Genomic DNA, 22,255 nt, shown 5'->3' on the forward strand with positions numbered 1-22,255 from the left:
CCCCCCTTCAAAAGCACACAACAACGGAGCTGAGGCTGTCAATCACAGGATGCATGCTGGAGGTCCCTCCCCTGTCATCTTTCTTCTCTTGGTGCCAGGAAAACTTGTCAGAAGTGATTCATGTTAATAACAGAGGAGTGAAGCAGCAGATAGAAATTACGCTTAGGGCTCTTATTTGAGACAAGTACACACTTTAGAGGGCTATGCTTTGTTCACCTGTCTCAACTTTAAAATCACTTTAAAGTGGAGCTCCAGTCTGGAAAAAAGAAAAATAGAAGTCAGCAGCTATAAATACTGTAGCTGCTGACTTTTAATATATAGACACTTACCTGTCCAGGGATCCCATGATGGCGGCTGATTCATTAGTCTGCTTCAGGTGCAGGTGCTGGCATTGTAGATAAAGGAAACTGGCAGCGAAGCCTTCAGGCTTCACAGCCAGTTTTCTACTGTGCATTGGCGAGTCACGTTGCGCTTTCTGAATGGTCTTGCCATCTTCTAGAACCTGTGTGTGTTCTAGAACGGAGCAGGGAGGGGGAGGAGGAGGGGAAGAGATGTCGTAGTTCGCCAATCCGCAATCTTATTCGGAAGTGGGAGGGAGTACATGTTAAAACCAGGTACCCCCCCAAAAAAAAAAGTGCCAAGTGCGGCAGTGGGGGAGAGGGGAAGGGTGTGAACAAGTGGAGTTTCCACCTTTTGGGTGGAGTACTTTGCTTTTAGGTCCTATCAGGTTATTGTAGCAAGTGGAGGAGTCATTGGTACTTTTGGTACTTGAAGCGTAACTGCAGTCTGCTCACATAATTTGTAATAAAAACATTTTGGCCATTCTGTAGCTTCCCTCCAACCACTTTGCATATTATTTTATATATACTGTGATTCTGTACCTGCCAAATATTCTGCAAAAATCTCCCTCCACTAAGTCTGGCTGCAGCCACACACACACACACACACACACACACACACACACACACACACACACACACACACACACACACACACCAACCATTGCTTGCCTGCACATTTCTTCTCTCTTGACTCATGGATCTCTACAGTCTCCTGTTATCTCCGCCCTCATCTAGCCCCCTACAGCTCTCATTGGCCCTCCTGAGACTCCATCCTCCTCCCTTGCTGGCAAAATCTCACAAGAGTGAGCGAGAGAGAGCTGTGCATAATGTCTTTAGCCTAGGCTTTTTACCAGACAAGAAAGAGGAAGTGGGCTGTGTAAGGTATTTACTGGCAGAATAAAAATGTTTTACTATCCAAAGTAAAAACAACAAGAGCAGAGGATTTAATAGATGGAAAGATGAAAAATGACTGAAGAGCCGCTTTAAATCATAAATAAACAAAAAAAAAAAAAACCTGATTGGAACTCGACTAAGGACTTTTTTTTTTTTTTATCGATTACTGAAATATACCATAAAAGAAAAGGGAAAACCACTTATGGCATGATCATTATTTAGTTTTTTGCACATACAGGGTAAATGCAGTACATAAAAACCTGACCAAGATATTTTACAAGTAGGCTTTCTCATAATCTGCTCTCATATCGGTATTTGTTGTATTAGCCTCAATAATACAACACAAAGCCACATCCCAGTAGATTTATTCATTGTGCTTGGCATCATACATGATAATGTATTTCTTATCTGGAAGTCCAGTATAATATAACTGTTAATCTCAATAATACAAACAGGATAAAAAAGTACTATATGTCCCAGTGAACTGATTCATGCCTGGTTGCACTTGTTACGTCCCCGTGAGTGAAGGAGTCCAAGTTGCACAATGTGTCTCATATAACAGACTATGCCAAATATAATCAAATCAGAGTTCAGCCCATGCATGTAGGCCTAGATACTCCTTCATCCGAAGTGGAGGCATTCTAATACAGGAGGTGTATTACTGGCCAGATCACCAGGGGACAAGAGAAGAAAAAAGCCTAAAAAAATAAAGAAATGCAGCCACCACATCTAATGGTTGTTAAACTGTAATATACAAAATTTTTGTTTTGGGTTTAATACCACTTTAAAGGATAAGTTCACCTTTGGGAACATGTTACATGCGACAGCCGTACAGGGAGACATTCCCTGTAATAGCTATCCCTTTTTGACAGAGGTGGGGGGCTTGAGTCACATGACTTGAGTCAGACTTAAGTCACCAGTTTGAGGACTTGAGACTTGCTTGACTAAAATTAATAAAATACTTGACTTGACTTTGACTTGGTATTCATGACTTGAGACTTGACTTTGACTTGAGACAGATGACTTGAAATGACTTTACTTTTTCAAGTTATTAAATATTTGCCTTTTCTCAAGTTGTGTTAAAGCAAAATTAATGTCCCTGTTATGTTTCTGACACCACAGTCACTTAAAACACTTCAGTGTGTTCTGATTTTTAGGACACTGGCTCTTTAACAATGGAAATACTTAACGTGTGAAGGATTTTCAGCTGTTTGGGCATTCAAATAGTTTCTTTAATATGCCAAGAAAAAAGCACTAAGCAGTTTTGTTAATGTTGAGAATAAAACAAAACCTTTCCTGACCACTGACTTAAAGGTGAAAATTGGGGTAGATCAGTATTTTGACTTGATTTGTGACTTGACCAAAATAAATGACTTGACTTGCTTGACTTCTAGCAGGGACTCGACTTGACTTGCTTGCTTTTCGCCACAGTAACTTGGGACTTGCTTGAGACTTGAAGGTTAAGACTTGAGACTTGCTTGTGACTTGCACATGTGTGACTTACTCCCAGGGTCCGCTACACGGCTCCATCATCCATTCACACAGCTGTGTGTGTGAATGAACTACAAGGCCCAACATCCTTCACAGCTGTCGGTTTGTAGTTCTCAATGAATTACCACACTGCTGTGGAGCGCCATGGTAGTTAATTGATTCTTCCTGTCAGATTGTATTTGCTTGCCTGGGATGTACGGACACACAGATACACTGACAGGTCTGAAGGAGACCTGCAGTGCACCAATGATCTGCTGATTGCTGGTGCAATGCTGTACAGGCTCCAAAATAAATAAATACTTTTTTATCTGTAAAAAAAATGTGCATTTATTTTTTTTTTCCTCCTAAAATGTGAACTTATCCTTTTAAGCAAAACCACCAGCCCACTTCCAGAACCAGTGGAGAGGCTTACTTGGTAATTCAGAATGGATAAATGTAAACTATGAAAGCATGTGGTCTTTTAGGACCCGGAAGCAGCATATGGGCATCTTGGCTTCAAATAAGATTACGGCGCTGATCGAGCTCACTCCTCCCGCTGTCTGCCTCCCACTGTGTCTAATCACAGCGGGAGCGCGGCTCCGGCGGCGCGCGCTGCCGAAACCGCATGCACATAATCACCTAGATCTATGTAATTATGTGCAGCCGAGCCGCCCTGCCACAGTAAATCTGTGTGAGGCGGTCGGCAAGTGGTTAACCACATAACGTCTGCTCACGTTGCTGCAGCAACGTGGCTCGTTATTGTCTAGCGACGTAGTACTACGTCGCTAGACTCCTCCCACTGTAGGCGGCGCTCCCGCTGTTTTCAGTCACAGCGGGAGTCGGGCCGCTGCTCTTCCCCGATCGTCTGGGAATCTAGTTTGGAGGTCCGCCCGCCTGTGTAAACAGAGCGGGCGGATCTCCTAAGTGACAGGGAGTGACAGATCGCAGTGTTCAGCATAGCTGAACATCCGATCTGTCCCTGACTCAGTCACCTCCCCCCACACACGTCAGTAAGCACCAGGCATACATTAACCCCTCCCTCTCCAATAAAATTAACCCCTTCCCTGCCAGTGTCATTTTTACAGTAACAGTGCATATATATATAGCACTGATTACTGCAGTAATGTCACTGGTACCCCCAAAAGTGTCAAAAATGTCAGTCAAGGGTCCAATCTGTCCGCCGCAATGTCGCAGTCCCGCAAAAAAAATCGCAGATCGCCGCCATTACTCGTTAAAAAAAAAAAACACCAAAAATGACAAAAATCTTTCCCTTAGTAAATGCAATAATTTTTGCGCAAACCAATCAAAATACACTTATTGTGATTTTTTTTTACCAAACATAGGTAGCAGAAAACAAATTGGCCAAAATTTTTAAAAAAATTAGATTTTTACATTTTTTTGGGGGGAATTTCATATAAAAAAAATGTTAAAAATATTGTTATTTTTTCAAAATAAACACTCTTTTTTTTTGTTTATAGCGCAAAAAGTAAAAATCGCACAGGTGATCAAATACCACTAAAAGAAAGCTCAGTTTGTGGGAAAAAAAGGACGTAAATTTTGTTTGGGTACAGCGTCGCACGACCGCGCAATTGTCCGTTAAATTCGCACATCGCCGAATCGCAAAAAGTGGCCCTGACGTAAGACAGCAAAATCCTCTAGTGGTAAAGTGGTTAAGTGAATGTAAATCCTTACATATACCCACTGTGACTGGCCTCAGGTGATACATAGAGATGAAACAAGTCCTCCTACAATACAGTATGTTATATTGGTTTATCTGCGGTTTTCTCTTCTCTACAGCCGTTCAAAGTCCAGAATTTATAAAGCTTGTCTGAGGGTTTAGAAAAAAAGGGGCGGAGAACTGATGTTACACTCTGCAGAGCTCAGTGAGAACTCTGAAAGCTGATTGGAGGGAAGGGTTACACCCCCTTCACACAGGAACAGAGCTGAGGCTGTCAATCAGCTAGAGGTCTCTCCACTGTCACCTTTTTTCTCTTGGTTTCAGAAAAACTTGTCAGAAATGATTCATGCTGATAGCAGAGGAACAAAGCAGCAGACAGAAATTGCACTTAGTGCTCCTAATTGAGACAAGTACACACTATAGGAGGGATATGTTTTGTTCATATTTCATGTCAAAGGTTTACAACCACTTTAATCCTACCTCAGAATAATTTGTTACAACACTATGCATGACCTGCTAAAATGCATTTAAAAATAAATAGGATGCATACTTAACTTATCCAGCTTTATGGAAACTATTAATAAGTATGTAAAACTTTATTGTTGCAATTTTTTTCATTTCAGCTTTTTAGAACACTATCTGCATAAAGTTTCCTTGTGCTTGCTTGGGTTTCCTCCAAATATTCCCGGTCCCTATGCTAATATGGTTTTTTGGCACCTTTCCAAATTGGTCCTAGTATGTGTATGTATGCATGTAAGCTAAGGAGCCTAAATTGTAAGCTCCTTGAGGGCAGGGACTGATGTGAATGTACAATGTTAATTGCCAGCACTATATAATTACCAATAATAATCATAGTTTACAGCGAGGTCTGGCAGGGCTTGCCAGAATGATGGTTCCTCCTCAGTTAAATAGTTTGTGCAAGAAAAAATAATTTGGATTTTTTCCTTTTTTTTTATTTTTTTTTATCTTTCAATCTGGCATTTGGGCCATGCATAACCCTTGTGGAAGCCTCCAGTGGATACATGAAGTTCCATCCTTAATGCCATGCCGTCCCCCTGAATGCCTGAACAATATCTTGTTTCTTTAGTAGCCGATAGATGTGAATCTGGAGTGGGGCATTGCTGGCATCTCTTCAAAACAAACTAGTTATCCTCATGAATTGATTTCATCAAACATTACCTAATATGTTGTCGATGGCAGGCTCACAGCGGGAGCTGCCTGTGATAACTGGTTTTCTTTGACATAAGTTGTTAGGCAGGGGTCACTCTGCTAGAATAAGTCTGAAGAATACTTGTACGCTGGCAAAGGCGACTGAATCTTTGATCACATTTGTTCGGCACATCAGTCTGGCATTGTGCTTTATACCAACACAACACTATAACAAGAAGGGGCTTTTCAAGCTCTCGATCGGCCTGGAATGTTATTGAATTGGGCGCAGTTGCTGGTAAGTTAATAGAAGAGGCAAACACTGTTCATTTCATAATGCATCGTGTTGTGATTTCCAGCTGAGAAGAATGCGGAGAATCCGAGGCTCTTGGTGATGTTATTTTAAGGCTTCCATCGCTTGCACCGCTGGCCGAGAAATGTGAAATGATTATGTAAAAACCAAGAAGTTTATATGTTTATATATTATTGAAAATGTTACTGAATGGGGATTGTGGAATAAAATTGTTTTTAAATTTTGCTAATGGTCTTTCCTTTTGGTTCTTTTTTCTGAAAATAAATAAATCTATATATACACAAATGCAGAGCCCCACTTTCATTTTTGTACGGCAAGTATTAGATATAGTGATTATCTTGGCAAGGGACTATATACTGTATATATAAATAAAAATTATTTTTTTAACTCACTTTTTTTTTTTTTATTATAAGGGGTTAGAAACCCTGTTAGGTTTATAAATGTCATGTGTCCCCGTTAGGGAGTTTCTCTTTTTCTATTTATCCTGGTATTCACTGTCACCAGACTGAAAATGAGAGAGAATCCAAAAGTCTTGAGTTGCCACCAGATCAAGAATAGTGTGGAAATCTTCCAATGGGTACATTAGTTAAGATGACAAATAGGAGTATATCCCTCATTTTGATGAATGTCTACCATCTTCCTGATATGTCTATTTGATTGGAAGTTATAAAAAATCTCCCCAATGGGAAGCAAATGGCAAGCAAAAACCTGACAGGTGCATTGAAGAGCCACCATTCTGCCTGCCTGACCTTTTTTTTTTTTCATTTTTGCTGTAGGATTTGTTACAGCGAAAATTAAATTTACAAAGAAAAAAAAGTTATTGTAGTATAGATTTCTAGCAAATGTCATTTCAATGCTAGTGGAAAAACAAAAAACAAAACAAGCACAAAGGCCCCTCCCAAAGCTCCCCCAAAATATATATAAATATATAACATTAAAATAAATGGCATGTTGCAATTGCCAGGTAGTACTGCCACCGATCAGGACCAATTCAAGTGAATAAGGCTGTGCCGCAAACACCCTACCACTGCATGAGAGGTTGTGGCCCAGTAGGTTGTAATTTTGAGGGCTAAAACAAGCAGCGAGGAAGCAACATGTCACCCCCCCTCAAAACCTTTCAATTACCTCTGAAAAATGATCCACCATGGATTGCTTTTCAGAGGAATGGCAAGCATTGCTCCAAGTATGAACAAGCCCTAGGAACTTCATGGTGCAGGCATAGTAATCCTGCCAGCTTGCTCCCAGCATATTAATACAAGCTCCAGCCTACTTCAGATTGATATAGAGAAGTGGTTAGAACTTGAAGGCCCGTGGGATTCCTGTGTATGGACCAAAAGGTATTTTAAAAGTCTCCTCTTCTGACACTCGGCCCCCTGCGGAACTGATGCGGCTCAGGTCCCATACAGGAGGGTGGACTTTAGCCACCTATTGGCAGCCCTGAGTGTATCTAGGGTGAGGGCACTCAAATAACACACTGTAGCTAGGCAAGAGCCACGTTGTCTTCCTTGGTCGGTACTAAAGAACATCTCTCCCTCTCCTCTGCCCCATAACAAGAAGGTATGTTCTGTTGTTCGCAATGAAATTTAGGGAACAATGTAACCGGTAAGAGTGCACAGAAAGTTATGAAGTCAATGGTTATTTTTTTGCACTTTTATCAGATCACTAGCTTTGTGGTAGGACCAACGAGTATTTTTTAGTATGCCTTTTATTAATTTTTAATCAATAAGAGGCAAGACAGACTGCAGTACTGGAGCACCAGTCTCCACTCGCGAAAGAGCCTTTGGCTATGAACACATGATACAGATTTAGGTGAAGTAGGGGTTTATAAGGGTTAAAAAAAATTTTTTAAGTGGTTGGGAAGATAAGTGAGGTTTTAGGTTTGCCTAGAGATGGGCTTTAAGATTAATTTGGAATTTTTGTTTTAGGAAAAATACTAGTAATATAAAAATGAGATCCCTTTAATTTTTTTTGCACTGTTTTTGAGACATGGGGGCAGGAGTTTGTTTTAAGAACTCATTATCAATCTGATTAAAATAAAGCGGTTATCTATTCCAAGTCTTTTAAACCAGTATTAGAGAAGAGCTGCTGGCTCCAATGAAGGAGGATTGGTGTTAATCCCTCTCTCGAGCCCTGATTGCCGGGAACTAATGAAATAATGGTTGATGGCCATAGAAGGTGCTTCACAGGTGTGCACCAGGGACAAAAACATATTGAGTTGCTGGTATTTCCATTTCTCATATTTCTTTGATACAGTATGAAAGCTGGTTAGCAGCGGCTGATGAGGTGTAATGCAATCCTGCTCATAGAATCGAGATCATGGCTGGAAACACTGACATGGTGATGGGTGTATTCTCCAGCACAGTTTCAGTTAAAAGCAGAAATCTTTGTTCCTAAGTAAGATGTATTTTCCTATGAGTGTCCTGATAAAATAGGTTTTCCTAGAATGACTTTAAACAGATTGCATTTAATTGGAACGCTGGACTTTAAAGGAGAAGTTTGGGGTTGCAAAAAATATAAACATATATACTTGCCTCTATGCTTCAGCATCTGTCCCACGTCAGCTCTAACACCAAGAACTGGGGATTCAAAAGACCACTAAGCTCTTATCTCTTATTCTGCCCAGAGCGGAGAGCAGGGACTGTCAGTCACCGCTCTCAACTCTGTCCCTCTAGTGCGCCCTAGAATGCTGAGAGGTGAGGGGACGAGCGCAGCTGGCTCTGACTCTCAGCTGTGTGTTGGGAGGCTAAGCCAACTGCCAATCAAGCCACTGGGTGGATCCCAACAAAATTGTCAGTCTTTCCAGAGCTTGGGCTACTTAATGGGACATTAAACTTGGAGTTAGGCTTCAGGCGATTTACTGATCTTGGTTTGTTTTAAATCAAAGTCGCCAATTTGTAGTCAGATCTGCATTGTGCTAACAAGCTTTGTGTTCATAGTCTTACCTCCATTTTTCTGTTACAGCAGTTGTACAGGGAGTTGAAATATTACTGTATATTCTAATAGGCAGCAGAAAAGACCTGCTGCTCTCAGTATTGCAGAGATGGCCGGTCACATCCTCTCCCTTCCTAGCATTACAAATCTGTGTGCGGAAGCCTATGCAGAGGGGTGTGGTGGTTACTCAGCATTGCCAGAAAGATGCATTTTCATTGAGAGAAAATTGTTATAGCAAATATCAGGAACATATATTGTGGGTGCACAGGAGAATTAAAGAGATTAAAAGGTGTGGGAATTCAGTTGAGAAGTGCAGGATTTAGACAACATAAACAATCATACCCACCTAGGTGGATGCAGCATCAGTCCAATGCTGTAGCTGTCCCCTGCTGCCTCCAAGACTGAGACTGAGAGTGATCAAAGACTGCTAATTGCTCAGTTCTTGGTCTTCAGTGAGCAGAAAGCTGGTGACTGTCAGTCAACAACTCTGCTGTGCCCCTCCAGCACTCACTGGAGCACCGGGCTGAGGAGGGGACTAGAACAGATAACATTAAAGTCGTAATCCCTCCAGAGCCTGGACCGGCTGAGCCACACCAGCCGACAGCAGACTAAAGTCTGCTGTCGGCTAAATACGTATCACAGGGTAAGTAGAGCCAAAAGACCTTTGGCTTTACATCTCCTTTTTGAAGATAATTTTTTTAGGATGGAGCTGTTGGAGGATTTCATAGTCAAGCTATCCCATGACTCAAGAATAGGGTTGCCACCTCATCCCTTTAAACCAGGACACAGGTTCTGTGGCTGATTAAGGTAGTAATTAAACTCACTTAGTGCCTTAAGTGCATTATATTAGCCTCAGAACCAGTGTAATCAATATGCGTCCTGGATTAAAGGGATGAGGTGGCAACCCTAACCACGTGCTGATTTCGGCGTAGTAACTTCACTGGAAGAAAGTGATAAAAGTTCAGATTGACTGCCTTAAAACAAGATTGTGTTGGCCAGTCATGGAGTGACTGCTTCTATTGAAGTGTTCGGCTTTGTGAAATATTCCATTTATCTTCTGTGGAGCATTGGCAAAGTGTAACAAAAAAGCAAATGGTGTGTTCTTGTGTACTTGCGTGGTTAGGCTGAATATCTTTTTCTGTCCTGGGAGTTGGCATGCGGCACCCTAAAATGGACCTCACTGTATTTTTTAACTCTTTATCCATTGGTAACTTTATTAGGTCTTATCTGCTTTTTATTACATGTTTTTTTTTTTAACCCAGTAAAATGGTTGTCTCTCCTCCGATGAGAAGACATGGAAAGAGAGTTTCATCTTAATTGATAAAACATAGCTGTGGATGACCAATTACTTACTATTAACATATTGCTGATGTTCAAGGTGATCGAGGTCGGTCTTCAAAGCAATGGATGTGTGTTATTAGTCTAGGCAGGCACACTAACTTGTTCTGCATGTGTACCCAGGAAGGATTTCACTAGGAATTGTTCATATCATTTCTATCAGAGAATGGCCTGTGGCTTTTTATTCTCCAGGGTCAAGAAGGAATATATTGGTTGACCTTTCTCTACATACAAGCACTTCATTGAACTCTCCTCTGTAAATACTCTGGTCTTCAAGGCTTTTCTGTGAAGCTGGGCAATTAACACATATCCATGCAAGCTGGCCTACTGACGGCCACAGATAAAGCGAAAGTTCACCTTTTCACCCCAGAAAAAAAAAAATCATAATGTTTCCCTTGTGCTCATACATTTTCCATGTGTTGTACAATGACTTTAACGTTTATTTCCTTATGACACCGTAGCACAAATTTCCTCCTAATCTTGAGTTACATGGCTAGTTACAAAGTGTACTTTCCATTATGTTCTTATTAAGAAAAATAAAAATCCAAAACTAAACACAATCTCATGAAACCTCAAGCATGCAGAGGCCTTTGCTGTCAGACCATTAGATTTTGTTACAGGTTTTTCAATGGCTTTTTAGGTGCTGATATTCTGGTGTATTTTAATTTAACAACCTAATTATAACAGCACTATGATATTCCAAATGCTAGTATCATCATGATAAGGATTAATTGGACCCTGTTATCAACTTGAAAAATGACAGGCAAAAACACAGAAAAATCAAGTACTTTAAATTCTTACTTATAGCATTTTCACTTTTTTTTTTTATATTTGCAATGTGACTTTAAATTTGTTAAAAATAAATTTTGCAACTCCACAAAGGGTCAATTCCTTTGAACAGCCTCCCCTCCCCCTCTCCCCTGCCACTTCATAGAACTTTCCTCTTCTAGGAATGTCTAATTATACTCTGTGCTGGCCAAGCTCCTCCACAGTTAACTTTTTTACATAACCTTTTATACAGCTACCCGTGAAGGCACGATGGGGAATACTTGAGTGACAGTTCTTACATAGTTACGTAGTAGGTAAGGTTGAAGGTAATAAAGACAGTCAATCCAGTTCAACCTATGTTGGTGTGTATAACATCAGTTCTTGTATCCCTGTATATTTGCACTAAAATGCATGTCCAAGAGTCTTTTAAAACTATACTTCCTGCCCACTCCACCGATTGTGGAAGAGCGTTCCACGTCTTTACCGGCCTAACAGGGATAAACCCCCTATGCAGCTTAAGGTTAAACCTCTTCTCTTCCATTCTCTTTGTGTGGCCCCGTGACTTCTTACACTCCCTGGGATTGAAAAGTTTCATACTTACTCTGGGATTACCATTAAGATATTTGTATATTGATATCATATCTCCTCTCAAGCGTCTCTTTTCCAGGGAGAATACATTAAGCCCTTGTAGTCGTTCCCCATAATTGAGGTCCTCCAGTCCCCATGTTAATTTAGTTGCCCTTCTCTGGACTCTCTCCAACTCCAGTACATCCTTTCTGAGGATTGGTGACCAGAACTGGACGGCATACTCCAGATGCTGCCGAACCAGAATTTTAAAAGTGTCAGGATTGTAGTTTCTCTTTTTTATTGCATGCTAATATTCTGCTGGCTTTGGCAGTTGTAGCTTGACACTGCATGCTATTGCTCAGTCTTTCTTTTACTAGGACCCCCAGATCCTTCTCCATCCTGGAATCCCCTAGGGCAATGATTGGCCACCTTGACACTCCAGGTGTTTTGGAACTACATTTCCCATGATGCTCAACTACACTGCAGAGTGCATGAGCATTATGGAAAATGTAGTTCCAAAACATCTGGGGTGCCAAGGTTTGCCATCACTGCTCTAGGGTTTCTCCCCCTAATGAGTAACTTGTGTTTTATAATTTTACCCCCAAGTGCATTACCTTACATTAACCAATTTTTAACGTAATTTGCCATCTAGTAGCCCGCTCAATTATTTTATTCATGTCATCCTGCAAAGTTTCTATATCCTGCTGTGATATTACCCTACATAAACACTGAGATTGAGCTATTTATCCCATCCTCTATATGATTTATAAATACATTAAACAAAATTGGTCCCAGGACAGAGTTCTTAGTTTGCAGGGGCTGAATACATAACACAACATTTAGGATGTCAGCACCTAGCAGCAATCTTTTGGATGTCTATGCAAGTGAGACCTTCAATTGTAAAGAGCATGCAGCGCTTCTTTTTAATGCACACACAATCTGGGAAGATTTTTGTTGAAATGACTGGTCTGGCGACAGGGTCTGTAGAGGGGTGGGTAGAGCTGTGAAGAATTTTGAAAAGATGCATAATTTGTTAAAACTGCTTAGAGACCGAAGAGAAAAGAGTGAAGGATAAGGGTATAAAAAGTGCATTTGCAATGGCAGTTTTGGGGTTTAGCTTATCATGAGCCTGTTCTTTTCCCATTCCGAGTAAATAACAGGTTCACCTAAATTCCACTCCATCTCTGCTTCATAAAATGAACTTACCTGCTGGTCCATTTGGTTGTCTGTAGTAAAGATAAGTAACAGATACTTCTGGCTGTAGAGAGCATACAACTTGTTCTATTTACTCCCATGGTGCAACACTGATTCCTGTTAAGGTCCTTGGACTGTTGTAGGCTCTAACAACAAAGACTTGGAGCTTAAACTGGGCTTCAAACCTCTAAATAGGAACAGCGAAGGAGCAAAGAAAATGAGTTAAGTTAAAGTGGGAAGGACAGCAGTTGAAGCTAAACTCCAGTCAGATCCTAAAAAACTAAATATAGCTGTGAAAGTGTGTGGTTTTTCTTATTAGCATATGTGATTAATCACGAAAAATCATATACAGGCTTTAACATGCTAAAGTGGTTTTAGGAGTCATTTTAAATATCTTTAAAGGAGAAGTATGGCCAAAGCTTTTTTGGCTCTACTTCTCCCATGGATCACAGGAGTGCAGTTCGTTCTGCATCCCGATGACTCGTTTTCAACTGACAGCAGGCTATAGCTGTTGTCACCCAGCCGGTCCATGCTCGGGAACGATCCCAACCATATGGTCATGATGCACCCAGCAGCCTGGATCGGCGCTCCAGCTCAGTCTCTCAACAATCCCCTGACTGACTGAGCCGGCCTCTCTTGCCCCCTCAACAGCCCAGCAAACCAGTGAGCGCTGGAGGGGAGAACAGTGAGCCGCTGACTGACATTCATGGCTCTCGGCTCAGATCGGAGAACTGAGTGATCAGCGGTGTTTGATAGCTCAGTTCTCACTACAGAGCTGGCGGGGGACAGATGCAGCATCAGATTGATGCGGCATCCACCTAGGTGAGTATGAATGTTTGTTGTTTTTTTTTTGCAGCCCCATGCTTGTCTTTTAAATATTCAAATTTCGTTAAAAGAATACCTGGTGATCCTGCAATGTAAGGTCCTTGTGCAGACATTTATTGTTACAGGATGACAATACTACTAAGGTCTAACCAGGGGTTTCTCAATCAATGTGAACTGGTAAGGAGGGAAATTTTAGGCAACTGAGAAATGGGAATGAACTAGTCTGGCTGTCACTAGGAGCAAGAACTGAGGGGGGTTTTACCATTAGGGTTCTAACCTTTCTCTACCCTATCCAACACATTTTGGTTGGAATTACATTTAAATATTTTCCCTCTATGGGAGATATTGAGTGATGGGCAAGAATTGTGCTATAATGCAGAATTAGTTTTGCTTTCAGTTTTTCATATGTCTGTTTCTACATCCATGTGCATACAGTGCCTTGAAAAAGTTTTCATACCCCTTGAAATTTTCCACATTTTGTAACGGTACAACCAAAGACATAAATGTATTTTATTAGGATTTTATGTGATAGACCAACACAAAGTGGCACATAATTCTGAAGTGGAAGGAAAATGATAAATGGTTTTGAATTTTTTTTACAAATATCTTAAAAGTGTGGCGTGCATTTGTATTAAGCCCCCCTGAGTCAATACTTTGTAGAACCACCCTTCGCTGCAATTACAGCTGCAAGTTTGTTTGAGTATGTCTCTTACCAGCTTTGCACATCTATAGAGTGATATTTTTGCCCATTCTCCCATACTTCAAGTCTTGCCACAGATTCTCAGACGTAATTGGAATTAGGTCTGGACTTTGACTGGTCCATTCTAACACATGAATATGTTTTAATATAAACCATTCCATTGTAGCTCTGACTGTATGTTTAGGGTCGTTGTCCTGCTGGAAGGTTAACATCTGCCCCAGTCTCAAGTCTTTTGTAGACTCTTAACACGTTTCCTTCTAAGATTGCACTGTATTTGGCTCCATCCATCTTCCCATCAACTCTGACCAGCTTCCCTGTCCCTGCTGAAGAATAGCAGCCCCACAACATAATGCTGCCACCCCCATATTTAATTGTGGGGATGGTGTGTTCAGGGTGATGTGCAGTGTTAGTTTTCCGCCACACATAGCGTTTTGCTTTTAGGCCAAAAAGTTCAATTTTGGTCTCATCTGACCAGAGCACCTTCTTCCACATGTTTGCTGTGTCCCCCACATGGCTTCTCGCTAACTGGACTTCTTATGACTTTCATTCAAAAATGGCTTTCTTCTTGCCACTCTTCCATAAAGGCCAGATTTGTGGATAGTTGTCCTGTGGACAGATTCTCCCACTTGAGCTGTGGATGTCTGCAGCTCCTTCAGAGTTACCATGGGCTATTTGGCTGCTTCTCTGATTAATGCTCTACTTGTCAGTTTAGGTGGACGGCCATGTCTTGGTAGATTTGCAGTTGTGCCATACTCTCCATTTTCCAACGATGGATTGAACCGTGCTCCGTGAGATGTTCAAAGCTTGGGATATTTTTTTTTATAAACTAACCCTTCTTTAAACTTCTCCACAACTTTATCCCTAATCTGTCTGGGGTGTTCCTTAGCCTACATGATGCTGTTTGTTCACTAAGGTTCTCTAACAAACCTTGGAGGGCTTCACAGAACAGCTGTATTTATACTGAGATTAAATTACACACAGGTGGACTCTATTTACTAATTAGGTGACTTCTGAAGGCAACTGGCTCCACTAGATTTTAGGTAGGGGTATCAGAGTGAAGCGGGGTTAAAAGAAAAAGAACGCCACACTTTTCAGATACTTATTTGTAAAAAAATTTTGAAAACCATTCATCATTTTCCTTCAGCGTCACAATTTTGTGCCACTTTGTGTTTGTCTTATCACATAAAATCCCAATAAAATACATTTATGTTTTTGGTTGTAACATGACAAAATGTGGAAAATTTCAATGGGTATGAATACTTTTTCAAGGCACTGTATATTTGAACCCAAAAACTTCTATGTCTGATGAATTTTTTGTAAATTCATACCATATTGCTTTGTTTTCCCTCTAGGTAAAAAGAAACGTTTATGACCTCACAAGTATCCCTGTTCGCCACCAGGTGTGGGAAGGTTGGCCGCCATCAGCCCAGAATGATTCTGTAAGTTTTTTTTTTTTGTTTTTTTTTAACTGTGGTGGCATAGTAGTAGATTGGGATGTTGGCAATCAGTTACATAGGAAAATATCAATTAGGTAATCTCAAATACTAGCTGCGTAGATTGAATGTGCAAATGAACCATGTTTGTTGTCTTTATCAGTGATTCTCATCTGGAGAGTGTGTAAATCTTTAACGCTAAATTCCACGAGCGGGTGACACATTATATGGGCATGGCTTGGGAGGAGGCAGAGCTGAAGCCTTTCTGATACTCTGTTAATCAGGTGGCTTCCATTTTTATACTTCTCCATAAGAGGGCTTCTCTCTCAGAACTCTCATGTAAAAATTGGGAAAGAAAATCTAGGAAACAGTTCACTGGTTATAAAATGATAATACAAAAATGAAAAGTATTGCTTTTTACCTGCGTTTGAACAAAAGTTTGACATGTAGTTTTTTTTTTGTTTTTTTTTTATTCCTGTCTGTAATAAAAGAACATATATGCAAATCGCTGTACATCCTTTTTAAAGTGTAAAAATCCTAAAAATATCCTGAAGTGTGCACACAGACTTGGATGAAACTTGTCATACTGGTACGTCTGTGTGAACTTTTGAAAAGTAACAAGTTTCACAAGAGGCTGTAAAAGGCAGTTCTCTACCTGAAATTGTGTAAAAATTAGAGTGTGAATTACACATTCTATACAACCACTTTGTGTGAAGTTTTCTGGTGATTTAAGGATTTTTTTTTATAATTGTTTTCACACTACTTTTGTAATTGAATTCAATTGGAAAAGTGTGAATCCTGGGTGAAAGGGTTTCCCTATAAAAATGAGGTAGGTAATGTTCACTAATTGAAAAGACGTTTTATATCCGTTGCATTAGGTATCTTAATGTATGTGGGCTTGACAAATTTGCTTTAAATCCAGGAGCCAGCTAAAAAAGTTAAGAGCCAGTTTTCCCCCCAAAACCCTCCTAGCATAAATCCTCTCCCTAAAACCCCCCTCCTATCGTAAACCCTGCTCCCAAAACCCATTCCTAGCGTAAATTCCCCCCCCCCCCCCTTTACAAATTCTCCTCCCTCCTCAAAATCCCCACTTCTAGTACATATCCCTTCAACCCTCCCCACACAAATTGCCCACTTCAAGTACAAATTCCCACTCCCAGCGCAAATCCTCTTTTCCAAATCCCCACTCCTAGCGTAAATCCCCGCCCCAAAATCTCCCCACCCTCCTAGTAAAAATCTCCTTTCCTATTACAAATCCCTTCCTCCCCAAAATCCCCACTCCTAGTGCAAATCCTCTCCCACAAACCCCCACTCCTAGCATAAATCCCTCCTCCCCTCTCCTAGTACAAATTTTCCCCTCTCTTGGTACAAATCTTCCCCCAAAATTACTAATCCCAGCACAAATCTCCCCTTCTAGTACAAATCCCTTCTCTTAGCACAATCACCTCCAAATTACCCTTTCCAGCACAAATCCTCCAATTCACCCCTACTAGCACAAATCTTACCCAATCCTGCCTTCTAACACACAAACCCCCTCCCCCCAATTCCTCCTTCCAGCAAAAATACCCCCCCCCCCAATCTTACAGTGGGTACTACAGTAGTAGTGAGGAGGTGTGGGCTCTCTGCTCTTCCCCCTCTTGTAAAAACAGCGCTCTAGATCACACAGGATAGATTACCCCTCCCCGATCTCCTCCAAAGACTGCTTATCTCACAGAAATGTGGGTAGGGGCAGGTAATTAAGCCGTGCACCGTTCAAGCTAAGAGTGTTCTGTGTAATCTGCTGTATGGAGGAACGTTCCACTGACGAGATGGGAGAGAGCACCTCTTCCCAGCTTTCTCTTCTCAGCCCCTGACACTTCTGTCCCCCGCCTCTTGTCCTTTTGTTTCACAAAATTAAATTTTCTCTAGCGCTCATCGACAGACGTAGTCCTCGGTGATACACCACCTTCGGGTTATGTTACCTCCGCAGGAGCAGGACTAGACAGGAAATTAAAAAGCTCTGGCCACACCCTAGGGGCAGTCCCAGAGGGTATATCCTCTCTCTCTCTGCCTCAGCAAATCAGTTATTTTCTGTCTAGTTAGGAGTAAGGACCTAGATACCTTGCTGGGATCTTAGGTCCTGGCAAGAAATTTTTTTCTAAAAGGATTTTTGGACAGCTTTTTTTCTCCAGTGTTCCTGTGAGATCTTCAAGCAAGAAAGCTGAACTGGGCGACGGGCTGGATGTTGAGATCCGGTGGTCACCCCAGTTCAGCCTACGAGCGCGTGCAGGCCATAGCTCCGCGCTGAGTCGGCCGCGACAAAGTCCCATTAAAGGACTGAACCCGCGAGTTAAACGTCTCGCTGAAACGCCAAAGACCATGAGTCACGGCGTCTGTATCGATCGACAGCCCTCCCGCCCCGGTGGAGAGGGGTACTGTCAGGAGTTGGTGCCCGCCTGGTTCCGGTATGGTGAGTAGTATGTTCCCCCTGTTTTCCCTGACGGGTTTTGTGGTGAACGCGGGCCCCTCTCTGTATGGTAAGAAAGAGTTTCTTTCTATCCTATAACATGTCACAAATCCTCCTACTTTGAGTGTGATTTTATGTGTGCAAAAGCCAGGAGGCTTGGTTTGGGAGCTAACAATCTATTGTATACATGTTTTAAAGATGTAATCTGTGGCATTCTGGGAATCTTATGGGTTAAGTATAAGCTACCTACCAGTCAGAAGCCATGGACATGTAGACTGCCTTCCAAGTCAGATCTCCAGCTAATAGCAGGCCTCCCGAACGGCCATGCGGTCCGCCAGGGCCGGTACCGCCAAACACGCCAGATCCCCAGGCAGAGAGAGTGTTGTGTGCCTGCAGCACACCGCTAGTCAGCACAGGCCGCCGCCATTTTTTTTTGCTGGATCGCACGAGCCGCCATTTTGGCGTAGCCTCGTGTCTCCAGCATGGGGGCGGCCATGTTTTAGGTGATTCACACCTCGTGGAGCTTGGGGGAGGCGCCGGAAGGCGTACAGAGGGGCGGAGCCGCCTCCTTTCTTCCTGGGCAGCCAGCCAAAAGACTTCCTGTTTGTCTAAGACAGCGCTGTAAGCTGTTGCAGTTCAACTCTGAACATCAAGTGGTGAGCCTGGGGGTCTATCTCTCTCTCTCTCGATCGATAGGGATCCCTAGCAGGTAATACTAAGGGGTTTTTGTGGCGCTGAGGGTCAAAAAAAAAAAAAAAAAAAAAAAAAAAAAGTTTTTTCTTTACTTTGAATTATATCATCCAGGAAGTAACTGGAGTTATTATGGACCCTGCCACACAGATTCCCCCACCTGTTTCCCTCGAGGGGGCCTCGGGACCCGCCGGTGTACAGAGTATAGAGTCATTTACAGCAATTTTGGAGTCTATGGTGGCTCGGGTGGAGGCGGCCTGTCAGGGACGGGGGTCAAGGAAGCGACCCCCGCCTACCCCTATACCATCTGACACCTCTGACTCTGATTCAGAGATGGTCACTGCAGTTGCAGGTTCCTCTGCAAGGGCTGCTATCCCAGGTAAAGCCCCCTCAGACAGTGAAGAGGACGCTTCTTCTCCTGCTATAATTCAGGAAGAAGCATTGGTGGACGCACTAGTTGTGGCAGTGCAAGAAACCTTAAAACTTGAGGCTTTACCGGCAGAGGCTACTGAAACAGAGAGGCCTTTTGGGACTAATAAGCCCATCAAGACGGCGAAGGCTTTTCCTGTACCTAAATGTTTTGGAAATCAGATTAAAGGAGAATGGGAACATTCTAAACGTACCTTTACTATTTCCAAGCGTATTGCTAGACGCTATCCGTTTGAGGAATCCATCATTAAGAAATGGACGGTACCACCAGTCGTGGATCCGCCTATTTCCAGGCTGAATAAAGCCACGGTTATTCCAGTGGAGGACACTTCGTCCTTTAAGGATCCGGTGGATCGAAAGATAGAAGCGGAGTCCCGCACTATCTTTTCTCTGATAGGGTCAGCATTTAGACCAGTAATTGTTATTGGTCTAGTTTCCCAGACACTTACAGAATGGGCGAAAATGGTACGCCAAGATCTTAGGGGAAAAGATATTCCCCAGGAGACATCTGATTTGATAGAACAGATCATACAAGGGCTACGGTTTATCTGTGACGCAGCCTTGGACACTACTCCCTTGTTAGGGCATGCATCTAAGTTAGCAGTGATCCTCAGACGTGTGCTGTGGTTAAAATGCTGGTCAGCTGACCTAGGTTCCAAAAAGACTTTGACCAATCTCCCTTTCCAGGGGAATCGTCTATTTGGAGCCAACCTAGATGAAATCATCAAGGATGCCACCGGGGGCAAGAGTACTTTTTTGCCACAGGCTGCAAAAGCTAAGGAACCTCGCAACAAGCGAGGACCTTTCTTTACCGCCCATAAAGGACGCCCGGCTGGTACTTCCGGGAAAGGCAAGACTCCTCCAGGAGGGTTCAAGAAGGGCTGGTCGGACAAACAGAGGACCAACCCAGCCAAACCCGAAGTAAAGGAGTACACAGCCTGAAGGTGCGCCCCCACCCAATTTCAGGGTGGGGGGACGTTTTCACCGGTATTCAGGACATTAGATCGAGCATCAACCACTACTACCGGTGCGATTCTTCCCTTCCAACATTTAAGTACAGGAAGCGGTAGTTACCGTTCCCTGTATAGATCTTTTCCTTTACCTTTTCCTAAGATTAGTCCCGATACCTCACAGGAATCGGATCTGATTGACCAGATAGGCCAAGTAGCCTCTAGTCGGGTGACTTCGGTCCCTGAGGTTCAACCAGAAAAGATCACCTTGCCTGATAACTATCAGGTATCTGATAAATGTGTGGGAACAGAAAACGACCAGACTTTCTCGGATGGTCGGGGCCAGATACCTCTAGGGACGCCTGGTTCAGATCCAATCAGCGCCAGTGGTCCTAGAAATTCTAGGCTGGCCTCTTCAAGCCGGCCTGGCCGACTTGGACAGGTTAATCGCAGACGTTCCGTGGGAACTTCGTCTCAGGGAGTGTCTGTAGTCTCAAGGACCTATTTACCTTCGTGCTTTACAGTCGCTGGTTTTAATGGCCTGGCCATTGAGACCCAAGTACTGAAGGACAGAGGTTTGTCTACTTCTGTCATTCCTACCCTTATTAAAGCAAGGAAAGCGACTTCCAGCAAAGTCTATTATCACACATGGAAGACTTATATTGCGTGGTGCGAATCTTTAGGATTTCCTCCACGTACCTATTCGGTGTCTCGAATATTGGCCTTTTTGCAACAAGGGGTTGAGCAGAAGCTAGCCTTGAGCACCATCAAGGGTCAAGTTTCAGCATTAGCAATCTTCTTTCAGAAACCTTTAGCTACCAAATCCTTGGTGCGGAATTTCATCCAGGGGGTGCGGCACCTGGCTCCTCCAGTCCGCGCGCCCTTACCGCCCTGGGATCTTAATTTGGTTTTGTCGGTTCTACAGAAACCTCCCTTTGAAAACATCAGGGAGATTCCCTTGCTTACTTTATCCCAGAAGGTGGTCTTCTTGGTGGCTATTACTTCTGCTCGCAGGGTGTCAGAACTGGCTGCATTATCATGCCAGTCTCCATACCTAGTCATTCATAGGGATAAGGTAGTACTTCATCCTAAGCCATCTTTTCTTCCTAAGGTGGTTTCAGATTTTCATCTGAATGAAGATATTGTACTACCTTCCTTGTGTCCTCAGCCCAAGCATCATCGGGAACATGCGTTGCATTCCTTGGATGTGGTTCGGGCAATCAGGGTATACCTGAAAGCTACGGAATCATTCCGTAAGACGGATTCACTTTTTGTGATCACGGATGGCCCCAGAAAGGGTTTGCCTGCATCTGCCGCGACCATTGCCAAATGGATTAGACAAACGGTGGTACAGGCTTATTCTATTAAGGGTCAGAGTCCTCCGTTCCCTGTTAGGGCGCACTCCACTCGAGCGCTCAGTACTTCCTGGGCCTTTCGCCATCAGGCGTCAGTGGTCCAGGTATGTAAGGCGGCCACCTGGTCGTCGGTACATACCTTTACAAAATTCTATAAAATTGATGTAACGGCATCGGCGGATGCCTCATTTGGCCGCAAGGTTTTGCAGGCTGCAATTTGAGGAGACCGGTGGTCTACCTCGAGGGTTTTTTTCTGTTTGAAAAATTTTTTTGTTGAGTCTCATCATTAAGGATGAGCATTGTAAACTTCTAGTTGGCACCGGTTGGGCCTTCTAGATTGGGATTTGATTTCCATTTTCCCACCCCTCAGTCGGGATACTGCTCTGGGACGTCCCGAAGGTGGTGTATCACCGAGGACTACGTCTGTCGATGAGCGCTAGAGAAAAATGGATTTTTGTAAAATCTTACCGTAAAATCCTTTTCTCTTAGCTCATCGACAGACGTAGTCCCCGCCCCTCTGTTTTGGAGTTGGGTTGGGTTAAATTCTCTAAGCACTGCTTTTTCACATAACTGATTTGCTGAGGCAGAGAGAGAGAGGATATACCCTCTGGGACTGCCCCTAGGGTGTGGCCAGAGCTTTTTAATTTCCTGTCTAGTCCTGCTCCTGCGGAGGTAACATAACCCGAAGGTGGTGTATCACCGAGGACTACGTCTGTCGATGAGCTAAGAGAAAAGGATTTTACGGTAAGATTTTACAAAAATCCATTTATTTGTAGAACAGAATTTG

The 22,255-nt window shown here is 42.7% G+C and overlaps 1 protein-coding gene across 2 annotated transcripts in view; it reads left to right on the forward strand.

Moving 5' to 3' along the window:
* FAF1 (Fas associated factor 1) overlaps nucleotides 1–22,255 on the forward strand; it is a 515,086-nt gene that overhangs the window by 226,253 nt on the left and 266,578 nt on the right. For both annotated transcript variants that reach the window (XM_082265737.1, XM_082265738.1), the window contains exon 8: nucleotides 15,518–15,604. In XM_082265737.1, coding sequence (XP_082121863.1) covers nucleotides 15,518–15,604 — 87 coding nt within the window. The remainder of the gene's footprint in view (nucleotides 1–15,517; nucleotides 15,605–22,255) is intronic.

This window comes from Pelophylax lessonae (genome assembly GCF_965119305.1).
Source record: "Pelophylax lessonae genome assembly, chromosome: 8".
Lineage (NCBI taxonomy): Eukaryota > Metazoa > Chordata > Amphibia > Anura > Ranidae > Pelophylax > Pelophylax lessonae.